This window comes from Sciurus vulgaris (assembly GCF_902686455.1).
Source record: "Sciurus vulgaris genome assembly, chromosome: 8".
Classification (NCBI taxonomy): Eukaryota; Metazoa; Chordata; class Mammalia; order Rodentia; family Sciuridae; genus Sciurus; species Sciurus vulgaris.
This window is the reverse complement of record NC_136468.1, coordinates 110,125,072-110,149,914: the sequence shown is the minus strand read 5'-3', so window position 1 is coordinate 110,149,914 and position 24,843 is coordinate 110,125,072. Positions and strand designations below refer to the sequence as shown.

The 24,843-nt window shown below is 41.6% G+C and overlaps 1 protein-coding gene across 23 annotated transcripts in view; it reads right to left on the bottom strand.

Moving 5' to 3' along the window:
- The window catches only part of IKZF1 (IKAROS family zinc finger 1), a 95,434-nt gene that overhangs the window by 16,275 nt on the left and 54,316 nt on the right, over positions 1 to 24,843 (bottom strand). For 9 of the 23 annotated variants that reach the window (XM_079150312.1, XM_079150308.1, XM_079150303.1 and 6 more), the window contains 4 exons: positions 19,060 to 19,119; positions 11,319 to 11,579; positions 5,435 to 5,602; positions 896 to 1,021 (listed from right to left, as the gene is read on the bottom strand). In XM_079150312.1, the coding sequence (XP_079006438.1) occupies positions 896 to 1,021; positions 5,435 to 5,602; positions 11,319 to 11,579; positions 19,060 to 19,119 (615 nt within the window). The remainder of the gene's footprint in view (positions 1 to 895; positions 1,022 to 5,434; positions 5,603 to 11,318; positions 11,580 to 19,059; positions 19,120 to 24,843) is intronic. The other 14 variants (XM_079150297.1, XM_079150299.1, XM_079150310.1 and 11 more) reach the window with 5 other exon arrangements.

Sequence of the window (24,843 nt, the reverse complement as noted above, 5' to 3'; positions counted from 1 at the left end):
AATAGTGTTTTGAAAGAGGTTAACTTCATTTGATCTATTTATAAATCTCTAATCTCTTATGAAGTCAGAAGAGAACCTTTCATAACACTGCCACTCCTCTGAGTAAATCAGGCTTCTTCAGTACTTTCCTTACATCTTTCACTTTGCATTATCTAAAGACTGGAATCAAATGCTATCTCGTTATGCAAGATACATAACACAATTCAGGAGACAAATTCAACTTCCTCCACTCCCTTGACAAGTCTCAATATTACTGACTATCAGGGTCTTCCAACAAGCTTTGCCCTCACATTCCTGACAGGTGTGGATACTCTGCCCTTGATCTGAACCGATGATTGAAATCACAGCCTGGAAGTCCGTATTTGATCAACTTCATGAAAAAATAGATTTTAAACCAGGTTTCATTTCTTGTTTTAATTACTAAGTACAAAGAAACAATTATTACTCTAGACTGTTCTGTGCTTTTATTTTCTGCAGTGCTGAGGATCGACCCCAGGACCTCATGGCATGCTAGATAAGAACTTCTTCACTGACCTACAGCCCCTACCCACAACTCTAGATTTGAAAAAGGAAGTCAAAAATACAAAAAACAAAAAACGTAACAACACAAATCAACACCCCCAAAAATCAAAAACTTTAATGGGCCCCCTACTGTTTTAGGTGTTTTTACAGATTTGAAAGAAGGGGGTGCTTTAAGACAAGCTTTATCTGGTCAGACCTGAGAAGTGAAGAACATGTCGTTCCTAGTGAAACTGCAATGTTATTGGTCAAAAAGTTCCCTCCCAGCTGTGGTGGGAAGTGTGGGGAGTGGCCCACAGCTCTGCTCCTAAGGCTGTTCGTGCACAGTGCTGGGAGGGAGAGAGATCACGCCCAGCCTTGGAGCTTCAGCGCTTACCTGGGTACAGCGTGCCTGGAAGGCCCATGCTTTCCAAGTAGTTGTGGCAGCGCTCTTTATGTTCCTCTAAAGAGCTTCGCTGTTTATAGCTTCGGCCACAATATCCACATTTGTGAGGCTTACCAACTGCAGAAAACACAATTGAGTTCAAGACCCCAATTAAATGCTGGCCTTCGGTGTCATGGCAATGCATGCAATACAATTATTACCAAAAAAAGTAAAAAAGAAAAATTTTCTACTCTTGAGAGGTAAACGCATTATGGACTTGGTCAAAAATTACTGAACTTAAAAATGTTAATGTGCAGGGAACTACTTGACTATACCAAGGACACATGTGACTCAAGTTTCTTCTTAATTTGTCTATTGTATTAATTATCAGATTCCTCCTTGAATCACTGACATCTGCCTTTTAACTGGAAAAGAACCCCACTGGAATGTTGTAATGGGTGCCAAGTAACAGGACAAAAATATGAGGAAGGCTGGATAATCTACAGATTCACCCCCAGAGAAGAGCCTCCTGTCCCATTCTATGCTGTGGGCCAGATCTGGTGCAACAAAGGGGCTACATCTAATGTGACCAGGATGAACTTAATTTAGGAGGCTAAACCAGATAAATTTATGCTTCAATGAAATGATAATTTTATTTCTAGAGTGCATTTTCTTATATAATGCAAATATATTTTAACTTGCATTACATTTTATATAAGGATATATAATACATACTATATTTTCCATGAATTGATAGTTTTCTCATCAAAGAGCATTAGGATAATGTAGATTCTAGACCAGCCCTGTTCATCATATCCATGATTATGGAAATGTTCACTACATGGCTGTCAAACATGGTGGCCACTGAACTGCTCAGCATAGTAACCACAGCCCATGTGGCTATTGAAGGTTTGAAGTTTGGCTTGTGACATAGAGGACAGAAGTTTCAATTTTGTTTAATTTAATATTGCTAAAATTAGAAGACCACATATGGTTAATAGCTATCGTGTTGGGCAGTGCTGTTATGAAATGAGTTTAGCCTTCCTGGATTTTATTGAGTGATTTATTTTAGGAAAAGAAGACTAGCAAGGAAACCACATCATGCCTATTTAAAGACTTCAATAGATAACATTTTTAAAAAATAGCTAAAATTTCTTTAATCTTAAGGAATATAAATTTCCACGGTAAGACCAGGATAGGATCTTCTTTTTCATGCTGTTTAATTTACCGTATTTTGAAATATTCAGGAATACTTGTTTGATACCTGGTTTAACCAATGTATATATTAATTAAATCTTTTTCCTACATAAAAAGATACTATGATTTAAGAAGAGAAATATGAAAACCAAAATTTGACTTTGGGAACATTTAGTTGAGATAAAAGGAATCTTTCTTTATCTATAGAAAGTGATGTAGCCCCCAATACTAGGAAATAATGACGAAATATGGAATATTGCTTAAAATAGCACATTTTATTGAGTACCATCTTAGAAATTATTAGAATACAAATAACCAATCCATGTCCTTTCCTGGAAAATCTATACCATTGGTGAATTACATTATCAAAATCACCTTATAAAAGGCATGTTGTTTAGATAGCCACTTTTCTGTGTATATGAGTGATTTTAACTCTGGAATATAAAAAAATATGATCACTGTAAGCAACTAAACTGAAGGAGTTCTTCAGGAACAACAAAGTCTTCGAATAAAGCCTGAAACTTTCAAAGAAGGAGTGAAGGGGACTGTACCCCTATACCTCCTGATCCCCCAAACTCCTTTTGATATGAGCATGGGACAAATTCTATCGGTCTGCAAATTCTATAGCTATCATGTTGGCATCTGGAACCTCTGGTTACCACTGGTTGCTAGGGGAAACTATGTGGATGATCCTGGCTTTTAATAGAATGAGGGGCATGGCCATTCCAAAAGGCAACAGAACGCGGCTGCTTTTGAGTTTGCCAGATAAAGGCTTTACCTTTATTTTGTTCTGTGAAATCTTTGTGAAGAATCTAAATTACTGCTTTTCTTTTCCCTTCAAGAACTGTGTGCCAACGTCACTTTCAGACAGTAGAATCACCAGTGGCAGATCTAGGATAGCTTTCTCCATTAACTCATTGGTGGATTCATAACAGAATTAACTGTCCAAAATCTGCCACTTGTTATATGTACTTACTCAGAAAATTACTAAATGAAATACGCAGACATGGAGCCAGAATAGCACACAACACTGCAAGACTGCACTAGATTTTCTTCATTTCACAGGAGAGGAAAGAGAGAGTCATCATTTTAATTTTTAAGGACTGATATGCAGGAGATATTTGTATTGCAAATGAGAGTGACCCCAGGATGCTGAGGATATAGTTGGTGTCAGCCTCAGAGTGAGTCCGTGTTTTCCATAGACTTGGGAAGGTGTGCCTCCTACAAACCTGAGTACGATGGTGTTGTCGACTGTGTCTATGCCTGTAAGACCCTTTACAAATGATAGGTGTGAAGTGACCTTCTCCTAGGTCACTTGGTAGCACAGCATGCACTACTGTGTGACACACAGATGAATCCTACATGGGCCTTGTCTGTCAGTGTGCCCTGGCATCACTTCACCTCCATGAGGTTCCACACATGCTCGTCACTGACGCATGTAAGCACCTGTAAGTGCTCACTGTCATGTCCTGTCCCTGTCCCAGGGAAGCCTTCTGTTCTCCCTATCCCCCTGCACCAAACGACTCCCCAGACTGAGTACATTCCCTCCCAGGTGAGGAGGTAATGGCCCCATTGGTAACCCCTCCTGACCTGCCCACTTTGGGAGAGGGGAAACTCCTCTGATGGGGACTGCTTCTTTCCCGTCAGGTTTAAGCAGCTCACCCGAATCATCACAATTTTCTGATTACAAGTTTTTTGGGAACCTCCCGCACACTTATTAACAGGAAGGAGGCTGGAACTGAGAGAAGATGGCTCACAGCCTGGGACTCCTCACCCTATTCTCCAGCTATCTCAGTGAATGCCCTTCCCACAGGGACAACTCATCAGAAGGACTAGGCTATTGCCAGTCCTTGCAAAAACATGGGCCCACTCCTTTCTAGGATCACTGCAGAATCACACTCATTTAGAACTCCCTAAAGAAACTGAGAACTGGGCCTTGTGCATGTATTCAAGCCCTCCTCCTATTGGAATCTCCCTTCTACCCAAACCTACTGTTCGCCTTCTGCTTTCTGTTCCCACTGGGCCGGTGGATGCTCTGCCATGTCCCCTGGGAGATGCTGGTGTTTTACTTGTGTGGACCTTTGGCCCCTTGGAGACTGAGCACCCTGAGGGGCTCAGTGAATGTGAGACAAAGAGATGAACACAGGAAAGGAGTCTAAAACCTGCACCATGAAATGCACTTGTCACATTTGGAAAGAGTTGGCCTTAACCCTATAAGTCTTTTGCAAAGAACACAGATCTTGCCTTCTTTGGGAGAGGATCCTCCTTATCCCGCTACTTGGGACAGCAGAGAAGAGCTGGTCTGAGGCATATCCCTCTCTGACAGCACCTGCCCAGAGTGGCTGTTGCTGCAAATGGCCTAAGCAGTGGTTGTTGGGACCATACACTCCCAACCAAGGGCAGGGACAAGGTCCATCAACCTCCAGTTCACAAAGCCTACATCGCACACCCCTACTGGACAGTGGAAGAAACCCACGCGTGTCATGTGGAGACACACTGTAGGCAAGCAACATACAACCTTTGTTTCTCTGACCTTTAAGAGGATGGAGCTACTGGGCAATGAAACAGGAAGATTTCTCAGGAGGCAGATCTAATCTGACTAAAGACTTTCATGTGTGATACTGGTTGGGAGTGTTTGAACAACTATCACACATTTATGCTAATGATGATTGAGCTGAGATGCCAGATAATTTGAGATGTACTTAAAGACAAATACTGCTATCTAAAATCTAGCAAAAGTCCCAAACTGCCCTCTCCTGCTGAGGTCCTGACTGGTCTCTGCCATGAGAGTCACTCTTGGACCTGGGTGGGTGTGTCCTTGGCTGATGGGGTTATGTTCTAAGCCACTTTGATGTGTCACCTCTGCAAAGAAAACTGTCCCTACTGCTATTAAAAATACTCTACGTAAGAATGAAATAAGTGTGGCTTAGCCACGACCATAAAGAAGTATATTTAGAAACTTCTAAGGCATGACCAGTACGCCTGTTGAAGATACAGCTGGCAAAATTCTCTGTAAAAATCCCACTTACCTGACAAAATGGAGTGAGCAGGCCTCTTCTGAAACCTGCTAACTGAGGTGACACTTCCTGGCGTGTGGCCTGTGCATGCGTTTATGGTTTTCCCTGCCTGTTTCCTCTGTTTCAATGGGGAGGTGGAAGGTGAGGTACTGAGGCCCATGCTGAAGTCATGGCGTCCAATAACCACAGAGGACTGTGTATAGGGCCAGGCGGGAAGGCAGCCAGTAAGGACAACTCCCGAGTACACAACGCATGACCCAGGGCCCCACACCACTGCAGTGGAGGCTCCCCTTGCCTGGGGAACCAGACATGCCTGGCCTGCGCTCAGGAGACCTACCAGAATGCGTCCTCAGGTGACCGGTGAGGGCATCCCTCCGGCGGCAGGCGTAGTTACAGAGGTGGCACTTGAAGGGCTTCTCCCCGGAGTGCAGCTTGATGTGCCGCAGCAGGTTGCCTTTCTGGGTGAAGGAGGCCCCGCACTGGTTGCACTGGAAAGGCCGTTCCCCTGGGATGAGCAGAGGAGAGCTGGTGAGAACAAAACTCAGAGCGAGGACAGGAGGAGGACGACAGCAGCGAGAAAGTTGTTTCCCACAGGGGCTCGGTGACTTCCACCGGCTGCAGGTTTGATAGAACATGAGGCTTTCAGACTAAACCTGCCAGCTCCTTAACGCTTCACTGGCTGGGTCAATTTGATCTGAAAATCTAATTTTTTTTCCCTAAATCAGAATGGCACATCACAATGCAAATTCAAACTCATTTAAATAAAGTGACTGCAACATTTTGTGATGAAGAGCCACTCTTCCTGATCAGCAGTTTTGGAATAAACCAATATCCAATTTTGCGTGTTGTGGCATTTGGTGGGGTTTTTAATGTGGCTTTTTTCAAAGGGTCTTTAAAATATGCCACTGAAGCAGCAAAATAAAAAGGAAACTCATTAAAAATGCATTTCAGGATCACAAGTTCATTTCAGCGTTACATTCTTATATTTAAATGAAAGGCACTTCATTATAACAGTTATAATAACTTCTTTTCATTTACATTTTCCCTGTATTTTCCCTTTCAATTTCTTCTCCATTACCTGTCTGTCCCTAAGCAGGCAAATCAGGAGAGAGACAGACAGAGAAAGTGAGGGTAAGAGAGGAAGAGAGGGAGAGAGAGAGAGAGAGAGAGAGAGAGAGAGAGAGAGAGAGAGAGAGAGCGAGCCAGAGAAAAGAAAGATTGAATAAAATGAGAAGTTAAGAAACAGTGAAGTGAGGAGTGAGGACCCATCTTCCAAAGAAAAGTCCCAGATCTCCCTATGGTAGTCAAGGTCAGCGTTCATTGAGATTCCTTGTCTTTTTCTTTACAACTTCTAAGCCCTTTAAGCACTTACTTGTCTATATTTGTAGAAAACAAATCATATTTCAACTATAGACACTGTGCAAGATGCCACATAGTTGTCACTGAGGGATTCTTCCAGGGTGGTACCACTGCATTTGTGACTAAGAACCTGGACCTCTGCTTAAACTCAGGATCCGATGAAGGGATGAACAGGTTTTTGCAAGACAGAAGCAGGCTGTTGTCCTACTCGGGAGTCACAGATCTTGGAATCTAACTAGATGAACACTGCATTTGACTCCCACTTTAAGGAGTGATACATTTATCATTAAGTAAGAACATATTAAAGTTCTTTTGAAAAAATAAATGCTTCATTTACAAGAAGGGAGCTATGTGACCACAATTCCTGGTAGAGAGATACCACAAAAATGTATACCCCAGGTAAAAGTTTCTCTTAGGGATAAAGAATGTGTGAAAATGTCTTTTCAATTGTGTTCCCAAATGATTGATCTGACTGTGATGAAGGAGGTAGCACTTATCAAAAACAATTAAGTAAAGCCTGTCTGGTACTATTAAAGTCCATACCAGATTAAATTTTAAAGTCTATATTGGCACTTGGATTTCTTGATCATCATTCTTTTTCAGTGTGCAGGGGAGATGTGCTACTATGAAACGTTAAAACTAATTTACAGTGCTATTCAATTATAGGTCAGTTGGAGGGGCCTGGCTCTAACCAGAAGGTATTCAATATTTCTCCCAAATTCCTGCCCAAATTGAACTTGACTGAGCAGAGAGAAAGTCAAGCAGGTTGGAAGGTAATAATAAAACTAACTCACTAACTACCTACCTCCCTGAATTTCAAGTCCACCCATGGAGCTGATATTGGATGGGGAGGGGGAGGTTGAAATAGCTGGGAGCCAGGTAGCTCTGCATAGCTTCCCAAGGAGAGGTCAGTTAATTATCGATTAGATACATTTCTGGGCCTTCATTGTACCGGTTCATGAATATATGGGTTTAACTCCAAGTGGACAAAAAGAGAAAGAAGCCTGCCGCTGTGTGCAGAGAGACCCAGACATGATGAATCAGAATGTGCCTCCAACCACAGGGTACTCTCATTTGGAGGGGGGTCCCTCAGGTTGAATGGGAAAGCCAGTGGGGAAAGTCCATGTCACAAAAATGTTCACAGTGAGGATGTGAGGACACTCCTGGTGACGTAAGTATGTCTGTGATATGACCCAAAGTGCCTCCCGTAGGAAGGATCCTTGCTGTGCTGGGGAGTTGCAGAAGTGCCAGGTCTCCCCTAGGTCTGAGCTGCTGCAGGAAACGCAGGTGGAGCTAGTGCTCAGATGATTACAGGCAAGTCACCCTTTTGCAGGGAAGCAAGGCAGTCATTTCCTGCAGTCTTCTAATTTGAGTCAACAGCCTTGTGGGTTCTGCTGGAAATCTCTTTGCTTCTGGCAGCCTGTGTGGGGGCATACATATGTAGATACATATGTAGCCCAAGGCCAGGGAAAGGGGTTTTGAAGATAGCATTCCTCAAAGTGACAACACAGTGTTCCACTCAAGGGATCTTGTTCTTGGAGGTTTAAACATAAGGAGACACATCTGTGAAATGGGGATACATAACAGGGCCCAGCTTCTGTGCTCTCCTTCCCTTGCCAGTGGCAGTTGCCTGGCTTGTTCCTGCATCTAAGTGAGATTAAGTTTCTCCAAACTTGTATTTTTATTTATATTCATTTAACTGGGATGAGGACTTTGATAATTACAAATTACAAATTTAGTATGTTTTTATCCCAGAGACTATACACTTTCCATTGTACAGGCTGTCTGTAAGAATTTTGGAGACCCTTTAAATAACTTATTTGGGTAAAAGAGAAAGTCTTTATGGATGTGTACCACAGAGATTTCGGAGGGCCTATCCAAAGAAAATGAATTAAAAAATGTTTGTATCAAAGAAAGAACCTGGGCCTGTTCCTGTTGCCCCTGCACTAAGGAGCAGCATTGCAGTCAGAGGGTTATACTCAGGGAGCATGGTGCATGTATTTTTTGATGTGACAGATGGGAACAGAGTCTGTGCATGGCAATCTCCTTGCACTTTATCGTTTATATTAATAAAGCCACACATGTGCATGGAGGATCTCCCCTCTCCATTTCCTGCTTCTTTCCTACCACTGCTCATCTGATTCTTACACTCACTCTAAGATGCAGGGGTGGGGAGTAGGGAAGGCATTGCTGTTACTCCTGAATCACAGATGTGAAATGGAGCAGCAAACAGGGGAACTGAAGCACCCAGCACCAATGAACCATTTAGAAAGTGGTACCAGCGAGACTTCACCAAGGAGGTGACATAGGCAGAGGCAAGGGCCCTACTCTGGAAACTGTTCTGAAATCCCCTGCTTATTAGGGGAGAGACTGGGAAGCCCAGGAACCCCACTGACTGGGTCGGGGAGAGGGGGAGGAACATGGCATGGGACTAGGGTGCAGGTCCTAGTTTTCCGTGTGGGTCATGAATACTAAGCTCCCACGTGAACAACTGTTCGAATGGCCCTGCTTACTGACTGCTCCTCAATGGCATGTCCCTGCCCTCTTATTATGCTCTGTGGTCCCTGCCCTGTGTCTCCCTGGGGTTTGTTAGGAATGACCACTGTCAGCTTCTCCATGGAGTGTGAATCAGTCTGCATTTTCACAGGATCCAGAGTGATTCACAGGTCCTTTCAAGCCTGGTGCTCTGTAACCACCCTAAATGTAGGGAATGTAGGCAGTCTGGCTTTTCAGACATATTCCACCCAGATCCCAGGAAAATGAAAACCTTTCTAGCATGTGTCGTTGTTCAAACCTAGTTTAGCCAAACTGGGTGTTTCTATAGCTACCTGTGACTGTCTGCATTTATGCAAGTGGAAATGTACTGTGAAGAAAATCCATGAGCTCACTGTTTCAGGTATCTCTTCTTATTATTTTTTAATAAAATGCTAGGCAGGGACTATAAAATTCATGGTATGTCCCTCTTTCTGGAAGTGATGTGCTCTGTAAGTGAAGAACTCAGCACATTGGGGTGTATGTGACATTTAGTCATTATTTGTGGGGAGAAGCCAGCAGCAAACAGCAGGTGCCACTCTGCATATCAGTCCTTGGCAGGTTTATTCATTAAATGTAATTATTCTTTTTATCAAGGTGGCAGCCATTATATTTTGGCAATTTAGTATGCCTGAATTTGATTCACTTATCAAATATTTATTTAAGAGAATTTTCACTATTCCATTGGACTTTACATGAATTAGCAGAAAAGTAATTCATTTGGTGAGGTTGCTTCCTCATCAGGAATGTATCACCACAGGTCCTAGAGTGCACTGTTAAGTGTCTGTCACAGGGTAGCCTCCTTCATGTTAATTTCCACCTCATTACAAAGGGGGAAAGCAGGATTACTCTCACACAGGCTTTTCTTAGGGTTGAATGTGATGGGTCTATTTCACTCAGTAATTTGAAGATTAAGGGGCCTACTCAAAAGCAAAATTTTCTTAATTTTAGAAACTAAATTTTTATTGAATATGAATGTCCATTGAAAATCAACTTATTTTTGATTTTTCAGATGTGTTACAAATGGAACACATCATTCTGGAAACTACCTTGATGCACATATAAAAATCACAATCCCACGAATATCTGTAGTTCCTGCCTTTTTTTCTCAATGCATTTCCTGAATTCCTGCTTACTTTTTGATTTTTATTTGGCTCCATGTAACAAGCACACCAGCCTAGAATTTTCAAGTCATCTTCCCCACTTTCTTGAGATATACAATCTGCTGTCTCCATAGTAGCTTTTTTCCTCCCGGACTGCAATGGCAGATGCTATTTTCTGATGACCTAAGAATGCCATTCCACAGGCATGAGAGCTCAGGGGGTCTACATTGTATGCTCAAGCTTTCCAAGACTACTAGAGTTGGTGAATTTATGTGATTTACCTACCTTTAAGGAAGCTTCCTATGGAAAAAAGAGTTTCTGTTCAGTTCAAAAGAAACTTCATGCAAAATGTGTGCCATTAATATTTTACTTCTAAGAGTCCAGTACTGTCAATGGTGGTGGTGCTGTGACAGTTCTGTTCACAATTATGTAGCTGTTCAATAAACAGGAATCACTATGAGATGTGTGGACAGGGTCATCATGGCCAACTGAGGCCCATGCCCCTGAGACAGGACATCTTATGAACCTGGGTACAGCTCTCAGATGCTGGTTTCTCTGCGTTTCTTCATATCGGAACATAGAATATTACATTATTTTCTACTTCCAAGGTCTCCAGGAAAGCTTTCAGTATGACAGGAATTTGGCACAAAATTATTTATCAATTTGAGATGAAAACTAGTAGCAATATAACAATCTGATTCAATGTCTCTCCTGTTACAGAATGACCCATTTGAAAACTGATCCAAACTCTTTCCGGTTAACTACATTTTGGCACTCGTACATCATTAACTGACTTTTCTGAACAAGTCCTATTACTTTGAAAGAAATGAAAACACATAGTTTCTAAGTAGAAAAACTGAAGAGTCCGTTTTGGTGCATTCACATCTTTCTGACTTGTTCCATAAGCACGGACCACTTAACATGGCAACCTAAGAGCATAACTGGGACTAGCGTGTGTAATACGAGGCCCTGGGCAGACTTCATATGTATGCTATTAACTTTTCCCTTTTTATTTATAGGGTCAAATAGGCACATGTTGAGAAATCATTTTAAATACTGCTCCATGATGATGATATGCATCAGCACAAGTTGGAGCCAATTGTTTGCAACAGCTGTGCTGCCAGTCAATTTGCAACATGCTCAAAACACTCCACATAGGATATTTGCTCTTCACCACCCCATGGGACCTTCTCAGGCCACTAAAGGAAAAACTATGCCAGGCCTTACCAGTGTGGCTTCTTTTGTGAACCATGAGCACATTGGGCCCGATGCAAATGATCCCACAGATATCACACTTTAGTTTTCCGTTAGGAAGTCGAATGCCTCCAACTCCCGACAAAGCCGAGCTGCCTTGGTCCCTGTGAGAGCCATTCATTTTCTCTCCCGAGGCATCAAGCATTCGTAAATCCTCCGCACATTCTTCCCCATTCATTTCACAGGCACGCCCATTCTCTTCATCACTCTGAGTCTCTACTTTAACATTACTGGCTGAAAGAAACAACACAGGAAGCCACTCAGTGTCACTGAAAAAAAACAACAAAAAACAACACAACACAGCAAAAAGACAATCAAATAGACGCAGAGAGCAACTGGACAGAGTTCTCAGCATGTACCAAGGGAAGGGCGGTCTCAGCTTTCCTTGTCTTCCCTCCACAGAGGGCTTGGATGGCCCGTAGGATGCACCAAGGGTAGAGGCATACAGGAAGGACCTGCAGCCTCCCTCAAAGGTCCAAATAGAGAGTGTCCGAAAATGCATGAAAATCTACTTATAAAGTTTGCACTTTAAGATTGGGCCCTCATTTTAAGCAGGTTAAGTTCATTGGATCCACAATCCTGTGGACTCTCAGGAGGAACCTGGGCTGAATTCTATATACCTTTTGCCAGACAAGCACCTAGCACCTAGAAGGTGAATATTTAGTCACATGATCCAACTCCTTAGGACATGTATACTTACTGGGTGGAGTCCCTAAGAGGAGATTATCAAGCCTGAAGAACTTCTCTTACACATAATGCTACCTTTCCTTGTTTGATGTAATAATTCATAATTTGGGGGCAAAACGTAGAAAATCCATGCATGGAGTTATGACCCCCAGATCCTTTTAAGTTTCTGAAAGATCATTTTGTTTCTCTGGTTCATGAGTGTTCAACTTCCTTTTTATCTTACAGTGATGTAAGACCATCTGAAGTCCTAAGGTAGAGGTGGCCTCTGACACTTGTGCTGAAGGCACATAAAATATCTCTGCATGTAAGAGGTGAGAGTTTTCCAAAGGCAAGTATTTTTGCTGGGCAATGAACTGTTGGGGTGAGTGAATACAAGAGCCACTGCTTACTCTGCATGACTATTTCAATAATCAGAGGGTAATTCTATCATTTGCATATTTTTCTTTCAAAAGAAAATATGAGACACTGTTTGCATTCTTCTAAAACACTGACAACACACTGATAGTTCCAGCACTGTAATGAGAGGAAAAATTGCAGTTACCCTGAAAGCCATCATGTTTCTCATGATTTTTACAGACTCCTAAGAGTGGGTAGGTACATTTTGCCAAATAAAACCACTAATGAGATAGATGACAATCAAGACTACATAATTTTGGACTAATGTTTTCCATTAACGGTTGTCAGAGTTGGATCTCTGGAGAAGTAACCTCAGTATCACAAGTTACAAATGTAGATTCCTGGGTCACCCCAGACCTGCTAATTCAGAGGGTTGGGTGGGCGCTGAAATCTGTATGTTGATGAACCTTCCAGGGGACTCTAAGGCACACTCAAGACTGAGAACAAATGCTTTCTATAATCAACCTAGTTCCTAATGCTCCACCTTTGTTCACCAAAATTTTTTGGTCTGGAGATTTAGAGACTAGACACTGAAAGCAAAAGTCCTGGTCTGGAATTGCAGCTCCTCTGTTAAAAGCTCAGAGATCTTAGGCAAGTCATGTAATTTCTCCATGCCTTGATTTCTTCACCCACTGAAAATGGGAACTATCACAGCACTGAAGGGTAGCTGGAAGGATTAAGTAGGCTAACCCATAAGAGGTTAGCTCAGGATGGGGACAGGGACATGGCAAGTGGATGCATGCTCCCCTCACAGAGCAAGGGTCTGCCTAACCCCAGTAAGTTTACAGTGCTTAACCTGGCACCAAGCCCACAGTGCTTTAGCTGCTCTCTACTATTTAACCCTTACAAGAACTCCACAAGCCAACCACCATGATTATCCTATTTTAAAGCTGAAGGAGCTAAGGTGCAGAAAGGTGGAACAACAAGTTGTAAGTGGAAGAGCCGGGAGCTAACTGCAAGGCTACCTGGCTCCAGGGTCTACATCTCTAATCACTCTATTGCCAAGGTTTCCTCATTAGCTCTTTGGAGAAAAGACAGACAGATAAGGGAGTGAAAGGAATTAACTAGAACATGGGTCACAGGCTCCACGGTGGACTTGAGAGGCCCCAGAAATGACGATGTGCTCCTGTCCCTTACTGTTAGACCTGGCATTATGTACAACCATCCTGAGAGGGCTTCTTCAAATGCTGTTTCCCACATGGTTCTGGAGACCAGAGACTTAGAGTAGCTCACATCTCAGCAGCCTCCTACTAAGCACTGTGCCAGAGACAAAAGACCAAATCAGTAGGATCTGGTCACTAAGGGAGATGAGACTGGGAGATGAGGCAGGCATGTGAGGACTGTCTGCCAACCAGGCAAAGATGTTTCCCAACTGATGAGTTGTCCAGAATCAGTATTCTCTAGAAGGTGCTGGTGTCTTTTGGGGCAAAATCTAATTCACTAGGCCCTCATCACTCAACAGTGTCAGCATTAGTCTTGCCATGGTTTAAGTGTGTTCTAGAGTCCCATAGTTTAAAGGTGTGGTTCCTAGGATGATGCTGTTGGGAGGTGATGGAACCTGTGAGAGGTGGTGGCAAGTACCACTCTTAGGTAATGAAGGCATACCATAAGGGACTGTGGGACCCCGTCCCTCTCCACTTCCTGATTCATGATGTGAATGATCTGCTCCAATGTCTGCTCACTGCTGCTGCCATCTGACACCCTCACCAAGCAGTGATCATGGACTAAGAATCTCCAGAATCATGAGCTAAATAAACCTTTTGTCTTCAGAAGTTAATTGTCTCAGGTATTTCATTTTAGTAATGCAAAGCTGACTAATGCAGTGACTTCAAGAGGAAGAAAGACCTAAGCTAGTACACCTGCTCTGTCTTGCCATTCTGAGATGCAATGCCAATTCCCTCACCAGATGCCAAAGCCAATACTTAAACCATACTCTTTAACTTGTCAGCCTTCAGAACCACAAGCTACATGAACTTCTATTTTTATAACTCACCCAGTGTCTGGAATTTTGTTATAGCAACAGATAATGGACCGAGTCAAATCTGCACTAGAAACATGATAAAGCTGTAAAGATCTGTGTGCTCCTTAAATCTAGGCTTATTCTTAATTACCTATCTTGTGGGCTTTTAAAGGTGAGACTGGAGCACTCTACAGCTCAGTGAACCACATTACAGTTGGTTTACAAGTTCTTCCACTTTAAGAACTAAGACACAGGGCTGCAGCAAAGCATGTGAGCTAGGAGCTCCTGTGGTTGGAAAAAGGGACACCACACAGAAGAATTTGTGTCAGGATGATCAACTTTTCCCCACTTGGCTGTATTTCATTAATTTTAGAGGCAACTAGTTATAGGAAATTTCCTCTGGTTTTCCCAAGAGCACATGTGTACATATGGCACCTGAGCACCTTCCAGAAGTGACCCTTGCTCTTTTGCATCAAAAATAATGATGTGCACTGGTGTGAGTCTTTGGGTGATCTGTGGCTTGTATCACTGAAATCTGTGTGGGCATTTTCTGCAGAGGAGCTGGACAGCAGGGAAGCATCAGCAGTGACCTCTGGGTTTCTGGAAGCAGGAACAGAAGTTCTGCCACAGCAGGTTGCTTGCATAAGGAGGGAAAGGTAAATGTAAGGAAGAAAGCAGATGAGGAAGCATGGGGGTCAGCATGCAATGGATATTGCTGTGAATACCACAGACATCCTCAATGCCTGGAGACTTGATATCAACCACTAACCTGCATAGGGCTCACTGAAGGCAAGACTGTCATGTCATTGCTATGTTACATGACAGTGTCACTGACAGCTATAACTGAAGACCAAAAAAAAAAAAAGGGAAAAGAGGCTCCAAAGTTATGACTGTCTATCACAAATTATCCTGAGATCAATAATGGATACCCGACAGATATATGTAAGAACATATTTGTACAAAGAGATCCCTGTATGATCAGCAGTAAGAATTTTCAGCATGGGAACAGGTAGTTCTGAGAAGAAAATTAAAGTTGCTGTGATTTTTCTAGGTCTCTGAGAGAAAGGACCAGACAATAGCCCAAGATCCTCGTGGGCAAGGTTAACGAATGTTAAATAATGGAGGCATGGTAGAGGGCTCCCCAACAGCAGACTGAACACGCTTTTACATAGGAGCTTGAAGGCAGCTGCCAGGAGTTCTAGAGCAAGGGTGTCATAGCGATGAGGACAAGTTCTGGGTCATGCTAGGACTGGAAAGTCTGTATGGTCTGAGAGAGAGGGATGAGCAGGGGACAGGGGGATCTGTGAGAAGCCACCAGATAACACTCTCGGCACAGGGCATACCAGATCTAAGCTGTGTGTGAATTTTCTCTAAATAGGTGGGACAGGCCCTCACATCATTGTGGATAAATGTAAACAGCATGTTTGCTATGATGACGAGATCAAGAGATTTCTGTTCACTTAAAGAGGCCTTCGTGAAAGTGAAGGCCTCTGTGTAGAACTGCTTAGGGTGGTACTGTTTCAACATAGTGCTACACTCTCTCTGAATATAGGGAATATCCTTATAAATATTTTGTAAACTCCAACCCTACTCCACACTTAGAATATCAATTGAGTTGATTAAATATAGAACATGAAATAGGGACTTGTGCATTTCTTTCCCTGAATGCTCTGGCTTGAGCCAGCTTGAGCTCTTACACTGACTGAGGGAATAATGGGCATGGGCCCAATTTTATTATTCAACAAACATGGCTTATATTAACAGTATTTGCAAGCTCTTAGTCAAAAGCTATTTTGACTTCCCAGATACTCTTTAAAATTAGAAAAAATTAAAATCCTATTGTCATGTATTTTAGAGGCCTTCTATGTTATTGGTAACCCCACAGTTGTAAGAGAGGCTCTCAGTGCTGCATGTGACATGGTCCTTAGCAGATAGCAAGCTGCACTGAGGAATCTGGAGACTCCAAGGAACTCTGAGGTCAATAGAAGCCCAGGGGCCTGGATCCACTGCCAAGCATTATGTTCACTTGTGAATAATTAAACATTTTTTAATGCATAGGTGTAATGTACACTGGGCAGCCCCACCTCACAAAGAGGTTGTATTTCTTCTTCGTTCTCCTTTCCTTTTTAGAATGTGTCTTTATATTTACTGGAAAAGTATATTTTGCTACTAAGAAAGAATTTTGCCATTGGAAAGACATTCTGAAATCATCACTCCAATGTAAGTTCAGTCAAGGAGCTTGAAATGTACAAAATTTTAAATAAAAAAAATGGGAGAGAAAACTATCCTTGCTCCACTAGTGACTACCAAGTAAAAATCAAATGGAATAAAAATATTTAAGGTTTACCTTGAAATTATCCATGGTAATTGAATGAAATTTGAGATGAAGAATATACTCATGTATATACATACATATGTTTTTGTGTTACCCTAAAGATTTATGAAATTTTTAAGTATTTTAAACGTTAACAGAACAATTTATTATAACATTATTTAAAATGTAAGATTTTTATCTTGTCAAGGTGCATTATTTGAACTACTCTTCTTTACTTGATGTTTTAGGCCTTCAAATAGAATAAAGTCAGGGAGAGAGAAAACAGAAAAAAGAGAGAAAATTGGAAAAGAATACAAAAAAGAATGAGTTTCAAGCATATATATGTACACCTCAAGAATTTAGGACATAAACTGGAATAACATAGTGGAGGAGGTCAGAGATGGTATTTTCATTTCAAGAAAGAAGAAATTAGGTGCTGAAGGAAAAGGAGGACAATTCTCCATTATGACCACAAGGTGGCGATATTGACCCAGAACAGTTTGGTTGCTGTTGGGTGGGGGCCTCATCAAGGTTAACCAGCCAATGGTGCAAAGGAGGATATTTGCAATTTGGAGATGTTAGGGGGAGAAGGGAATTCATACTAATACATTATGAACACATTTGCATAAATATATAGACAGAAAGTATCAAAATACATATCATGACTCATGAAAGCTTTGTAAATCATATATATTCACATGCAGCAATTTTTGCATCCTGAAAGTTTGTCAAAAGATCTACTGTAATGTTACAATATTCTGGGGACTACCCTTTCTCAGACTTAATGAAAACGTGTTAGAATGTGTTATCTTACTTTTTTTTTGTACCAGGAATTGAACTCAGTGACAATCGCTCAGCTACATCCCCAGTCCTTTTTTGTATTTTATTTAGAGATAGGGTCTCACTGAGTTGCTTAGGACCTCTCTAAGTTACTGAGACTGGCTTTGAACTCACGATTCTCCTGTGTCAGCCTCCTGAGCTGCTGGCATTACAGACATGTGTCACCACACCTGGCATTACCCTATTCTTCAGTGCATGAGATGTCTTGAAACATTTCAACAATATTGTTCATCTCAAATTAATATGATTTTCATGTCCTGGAACCTTAATTTTTAGATGTTCATATAAGTACATACAGATATTCACATATACAAACAGGCATATATACACATATATCTCAGAAATAAATATCAAGCTACTGTTCTGAAGTTGAATCAAAGGAATATCAGAGAAAGATTTCTATAAACTTTTATACATTGTAAAAGTTGTCAATCTAGTTTGTGAGCAAAAGTATACTTAGATTGATACTGCTATATCTCTTTGGGTACCAAATAGCTTTGTTAACCAGAGTGTCGAAAACATTTCTTTAACTGTTACTGACACCTCTTCTATATGAGACTATTTTTATAACTATTACTACATCAACCAGATGGGCCTGGATTGGTATAGTGTTTACCCAGCACACTCAAGTCCCTATGTATAATCCTAAGCACTGAAAAAATAAAAATCAAAAAACAAAACATAAAACCACCAAACAATATTAACAAGCACAACCTGTTTTCTAATGTTGTTTTATACTATTTACTAATATGGAATCTAAAGATTGACGTCCTAAGAGGGTTACCAACTGGTAATACTTTCATATTAAGATCACTGTGCATGTTTTAAAATAAACATTCTCTATTCTTTAAAATACTCCTGTAAGGCAAGGGCCAAATACATTTATCATTTATCAGAAAAGAAAAATGAAATTAACATCTGCTTCTGGTTTAACAGCTTTGATCAGAGAATGTCCCACCCATACCACGTGCAAACCCTGTGCTGGTTTACACGGTGAGGCACCTCAGAGAATGGCCTGGAAGCCTGTGATTTCTTCTTTCTCAGTTCTGAAATTAATACTCCACAGCAAGAGGAGAAGAGTAGGTTTCTCCTGTCCCACAAAATTGTAAAAATTATCTTGAAAACATTTGATAGTGAAAGAAAAAGAATGACCATTTTATCATTGCCCCTGATAGAAAGGAGATAATCACAAAATTAACCACAAAACTGTTCAATGGTATTGATGAGCAACAATCCCATCAGTATTATCCTTATCCTCTCCTTACTTTGGCTCACTAGCATGCTCAATAGCACATATCTCAACTATCTACATCCCACTCATGCATTTCATTGTTTAAGTGATGTCCTTGATGGTAGATGTTTAATGGATAGAATAGTAAACATTTAACATATCTCATCTTTTTTCAAATGTAAAGGAAAATGTTGATGATATAACATGCAATTCATGGTATTTACATGATGGAAACTGAGTATGAAATGAGTATGTTTCCATTTCTAGAAGCAAAACATATACTTACGAGAGAAAGATTTGGGAATTATTGCATGAAAATCCCTAAAGCCATCAGCCCCATATGGAACTGCAATAAAAAAAAAAAAAAAAAAGGCAAAAAGAAGCAGGATTGTAATACTGTTAGTGATACAGTAAGAGTTCAAGATAGCATTATTTTAAAAAGCATGCTCAGACAACTGGGTACCTAAAAAATCTATTGTTGACCCTCCAGTAACAGAAAAGCATCACTCAGATGGGACATCACTCCCTAAGAGTCTGAACTCACGGCATTACAGCACAAAGGGTGCTTTGGAGCAAGTTCTGAGGAGTTCAACATCTTAGAGGCAGAACCTAAAACATTCCAGAACTGTGAGCAAACTTTCAGCAGTGTTGGTCCAAGATCTCCGCCTCATCCCAGCATCTCCTGGGAGACCATGTACCTTCACAAAAGCTGTATGCTTTCTTCATGGGTGAATTTCATTACATATGTTCTTTATTCAGCTTTCTTTTAGAAAGTATTCATAGAAAATAAAAAAAAAAATTTCCATGTAATACATTGGGTGGGGAAAAACTGTTGTTTTTCCCTACTTCCAAAATGAGCTACAAATTTCTGTGGGTATTCCTTAGCGGCTGCTCTCATGGTATCACCACCTCAAACGTTCAGGTTCTAACTGCATCACAAGGCTGTTTCCAGCGGGTTCCTATTTCCTAAGACTTGGCAGGTTCTGCACATGGGCATGCGGGTGTGTGTACACATGCACAACTACACATGCACACAAGGTTTTCTCTCCAAGAGTCATATTCCAGTGATTACCAGAGTTTGTGCACAATGCAGCTGCTAGATTAACTCTGTTCAATAAAGTGTTGAATAAGCAGAGAGAATTCCAAAGTGACCTTCAGGAAAATAAACCTATTTATCAAACTCTAGTGTTTTCTAAACTTACCTGAACACAGACCCTTCCTTTTACCCCATGAAAAACTTTATAAAATATGGAGATCATGGGCAATTGCAGTTGGAGAGACACTTTCAAACCTTCTTGGAGTGCCCGGCTTAATTACTTTTAAACCCTTGCTCATCATCTATTTATTTTGTTCCCTGATTGTCTAAATCTTATGGATGACATCAGCATCATGCATTCCATCAAACAGAGGTCTCCTAAATTGATTTGCCAGATATGGATGTACTGATGCCTTCAAATAGCAAATACTATAATGCCAATTTTATTATCACCTTTGCTATTCTTGTCATTTTCACTGAGCTCCAAATGTTTATGTAAACTCTTCAATTTCAGTTATTCTGTGTCTGGGGAGTGGGGACATCTGTCATCTTAAATAATGGGAGAGAAGGCAAATGTGTTTTAAAGGGTGTTACCTTTTTAAGACAGAGATATGATAACAGGCAAAACAGTATAAAACTCTGCTTTAATGACATGACACAGACATGCTTCCGGTACTGAAGACAGTTCAGATATGGTGCTTATATATGGAAAGTTAACTTCCTAACCTAGTTCTCTGGCTATATACAGCTATACCTCAGCCACCTGCTGTATGTATACTGATAGTAACTGCAGTGGGGAAGTATTATTCATGTTCACTGGTAAAAGGAGTAAGGGAACTAAGAGATTAGAACTACATACAATTTGTCCAGCATTTGCCTTATCATTAGAAAATGTAGACTTGTGCAGTATTGGGTAATCCAAATATAAGCCTGGAAATATACAATCTTGTCAGAATGCTTTCCATTATGTACATTATCATTTAATATAAAGAGTATGACAAAGCATCGCTAGACATTAAGTGTTAATCACTTTCCAAAAGAATCTGTTCTTTGCCTAGCCTGCTAATTTTTATCTTAAATATTTAATTCCTTAAAACTAAAATATAACTATCAAGTTTTTCTACTTCTGCACAATAAAGGTGAATTGAGAAGAATGCACTCCTGCTCAAGCACCAGCCACGTTCATGCATACAACCTTCTGTATTCAGAAAAAGAAGTGCATGCTATTCTACATGGACGGGTAATGATGCAAACAGCAAAACTCTAAGCTAACTCCAGTGTCTTGTGGTGGCCAATCAATCAGAGCTTTATGAATGTCAGATGCTTATAAAGCATATTCCATAAACGATCTTGAATCCTGTCCATTGTGCCATAAGATAGGTACCATCACTGTTTTGCTGGCAAGGAATCTGGGGGAGGGGTCAAAGTAAGTTTCTAGAATTTTCCATCCCGGTGGTTCACATGTAAACATGCAAATTTAAGACCATACCTAGTTAGTATCTGACAATCAGCATCCAAATCACATTCTTCCTTGGGTGGCAGAGCTTTTGGGGAAGCTGTGTCTGTGATGCTCAAGAGGCACTGGAAAGTATGTAAGTTACTAAATACACACAAGTGTGCACCCAGGAGCGTGCAAGTACACTCATCTGTACACGGGCATACAGGAGGAACAGTGCACTTACCAATAGTCTCTCAAACAAGGAAGAGACTGCCAACCAATAACGTAAAGGGTGTGGCCAAAATGGCCTCCCCTGCTCTACTTACTGGGTGGACCTCAAAACTAAGGCTGTATTCCTCACTGCTCATTCAGGAAGGGGCCAGAACAAAGACACAAGAGGCACATACCCAGCGATCACTAAGAGTGCCCCATGTTCCATGAGCTGGCTGCACTCTCTGGCAATATTCCCATGTTGCTTCTGGCAAGCTGTGAAACAGGTCATAAGAATCTGCTCATTGCTCCTTTGGAGAGCTCTGCAGAGGTGGCTTCGCTCTACCCCTAAGTCTAGGGTTCATCATACAGTCCAACCTCTGGCTCATCGGAGAATCGATCACTGGGGGTGGGATCCTGGAAGTCATTCGGTGATTCACTCTCAGCCTGTTTCTCATTTCTTTAGTAAATTCCACCCTGAATTCCAAGCCATTGTTTTATAAAAGGGTACAGATAACAAAATGCATTGAGAGCTTTTCCCAAGCCTTCTACATTTCATGAAATACATTTTTCTTATCAAGAACAAATTTAACTCATTTGGTGGGAATTTCTATTCCCAAAAGTCTTGTGAAGATTTTCATATAGAATGCTGTGAACATCTTGGATTCCGAATCCTATTCAGATTGCCAAATTGATTAACAGTACAGAAAAAATAAAAGAGAGGACATGCCCACAACATTTCAGTTTGCATTTACCTGTGTATATTATTATAAACTCCCCCTACTGTTTCACCTAGAGATGCTAAAACATACTTGAGATTTTCAAAACAAGAGGAAGGAAAGCTGCTCCACTTTCAAGTTTAAGGACAGTGACAATTTTCTAGTGAAGGTAAATTATTTAGGTTTGTTTTTAGGAGAATTTAGAACTATGCTTTAGCTTTATGTTTATGTGTATTCTTTAACTTGCATTAACCTGTCAGTTATAAGCAAGTCATTAGTCTTTCGTGAACTTGCCTACATATTGTTTGCAATGACCTTGGCAATGCCTATAGCTCTAGCACTTAAGGAAGGACAGCCTAACCCTGTGGCTCAACTACCAAGAGAGCCACAGGAGTGGGGCAGCATAGGAAAGGCAAGAAGGGAATCAGGTGCCCCACAGAATGCTTGGGAATGTTGATGCTTGAGTACTGGTTATATCCTGAGTAGGGGCCAAAGCCAGAGGCTATTAAAATTCTTCCATACCTAGACATCTCACAAATGGGTGGGTTTTCTCCTAGCTAGCTAACATCTGCTCACTGCTCACTCATGGAAGGTATTGCCCTTTCAGCTTTGTAGAAGAGGCAGCTAACATACAAACAATATCAATGTCAAGTTTATTGACAAAGAGCTGTGAGGTATTGATGTGAGATCTCACACCTATAATGACTGACTTTTCTGCTGCCCTTTCTCCACCACTCTCCTAGCTGCAGGGTGAAGCAGTTATAACTACTCTCTTCTCTTCTTGCCAATCCACTAGCTCCTTCTGATCAAACTTTAAGGATGTGCTCTGCAGATGGGTCATGGGGTCCTATGATCTGCATGTCCCCAGCGAAGTACCTTCCAGTCAGAGGTAGGCAGAAGTTTGAAACAGAAGGCAAGAAGAACGATGCCCAGGGGCTCTGATGGCGGAAGCCACCTGGGCTTCATCTTGTTTATTGCTCTTTCATCCCTCCAGGCTCCAGAACGGCAACACCCCACTCCAAATGCATCCTCTTCCCAGACCCAGCTTCCTTCCTACATCCCCACATGAGCTAGTGAGTTTGATCTGGATTCTTTCTATTCTTACACACATGGGTTTCACCTCCACCCTCACCTTCCATAGTCAAATTATCTCAGTTCTTTGAAGATGTCTCCCTTACTATTCTCCAATTCCATCCCATTCCAGCATATCCACAAAGCCACTGACATTGCTCAGTCAAGACTGCAGCCCCCACATCATCTCCTGCCTGTGTTTCCTGCCCACCATTCAGCATGTGGCTGGTACATGTGTGCATCATGGGGCTCTTGCTTTCAGGTTCCTCTGCCATCTATCCTGCCCAGGCTCTTGCTTTCAGGTTCCTCTGCCATCTATCCTGCCCAGTGGACTAAGATAATCATCCTTAACATGCACTTACGGAGTCATATCTAACTCCCATTATTTCCACTGTTATGATGAGACAAAATCTCTAGCCCTAGGTTGAAAATCCCTCCCCAGCTGGCAAGCAATGACAATGAATCTCTCTTAGAGAAAAGTCTCCTCACACACTGCATCTTCTCTGCAAATACCCTGCAGTTTCCATTTGTCCATGACTATACACACACTTATTTCAAAGCTAACCTTGAGCCATAATTTGAATGTGTCTTCTTGGTCTGAGCAACTCTCTGGGTCCTGGACAATGATGTTCAGATCTTCGCTCCTTCAAATCTTGTTTGCCCTCTTGCCTGGCTCCTCATATCTGCCACCCTCACAGGAAGGTGAACTCTACGGGGCCTGCCTCATGCTCTAACCTTGGGAAGCCTCTTCAGAAACTGGACCTGCTATGGCCTTGCTGTCTCCATTTGAGCCTCTCTGGGATGAATGCCTAGCTCTGGAAGTTAGATGTCCCCAGCCTAATTCTGTGCCCAGATAATGGTTATGAACATAGTATATGGCCTCTTCTCTTCCCACTTGCTTTCGGGCAGAAGGCCCAGCACAGACAGGCTGCTCTATACAGGCTGTTAACAAACTTCTATTACTTTCTGATAAAAACTATAGAAATTGAACATTTTCAGAAATATATGGCAGAAAGCATTTGATTTCTCATGGTGGTTACTTAGTGCAGTTCCCAGGAAACATGGTGCCCTTAGACCAAGTTATCAACAAGGATAATCATTCTTGCCATTATTTGATGTTGTATGTTATTGCAGCCCATGTGGACTGGCTCTCTGTTTGAATAGGTCCTCTGGCATCCTTTGGTATGTGTCCACATATTATTTCTAATTCTGAATCTGGACAGTCAAAAATTACTAGGTAACAACAGTGCCCATCAACACATGGAAGAAAGGTGGCTGGGCAATGGAAGAGGCATGAGTGTCAGTCAGGGTCAGAGGACAGCTTGACACTGACACTGCCTCCCATTTGCTGTGTGAACTTGGTCAAGTGGTAACTACTCAGAGCCTCACTTTCCTCATTCACCAAATGGAAATAATCATATCTGGTTTGGCAGGTCTGTGGGAAGATTCATGGTAACATTCATAAGGTCCCTGCTCTTCAGCAGGCACCATAGGGACAATGGCACTGTAACTACCTGCTTAGTAGAAAGCCGTGAACAGATAACACCTTATCTTCTTCTTAACAAAGTCTCCACGTCATTAGCTACACCCAACTAA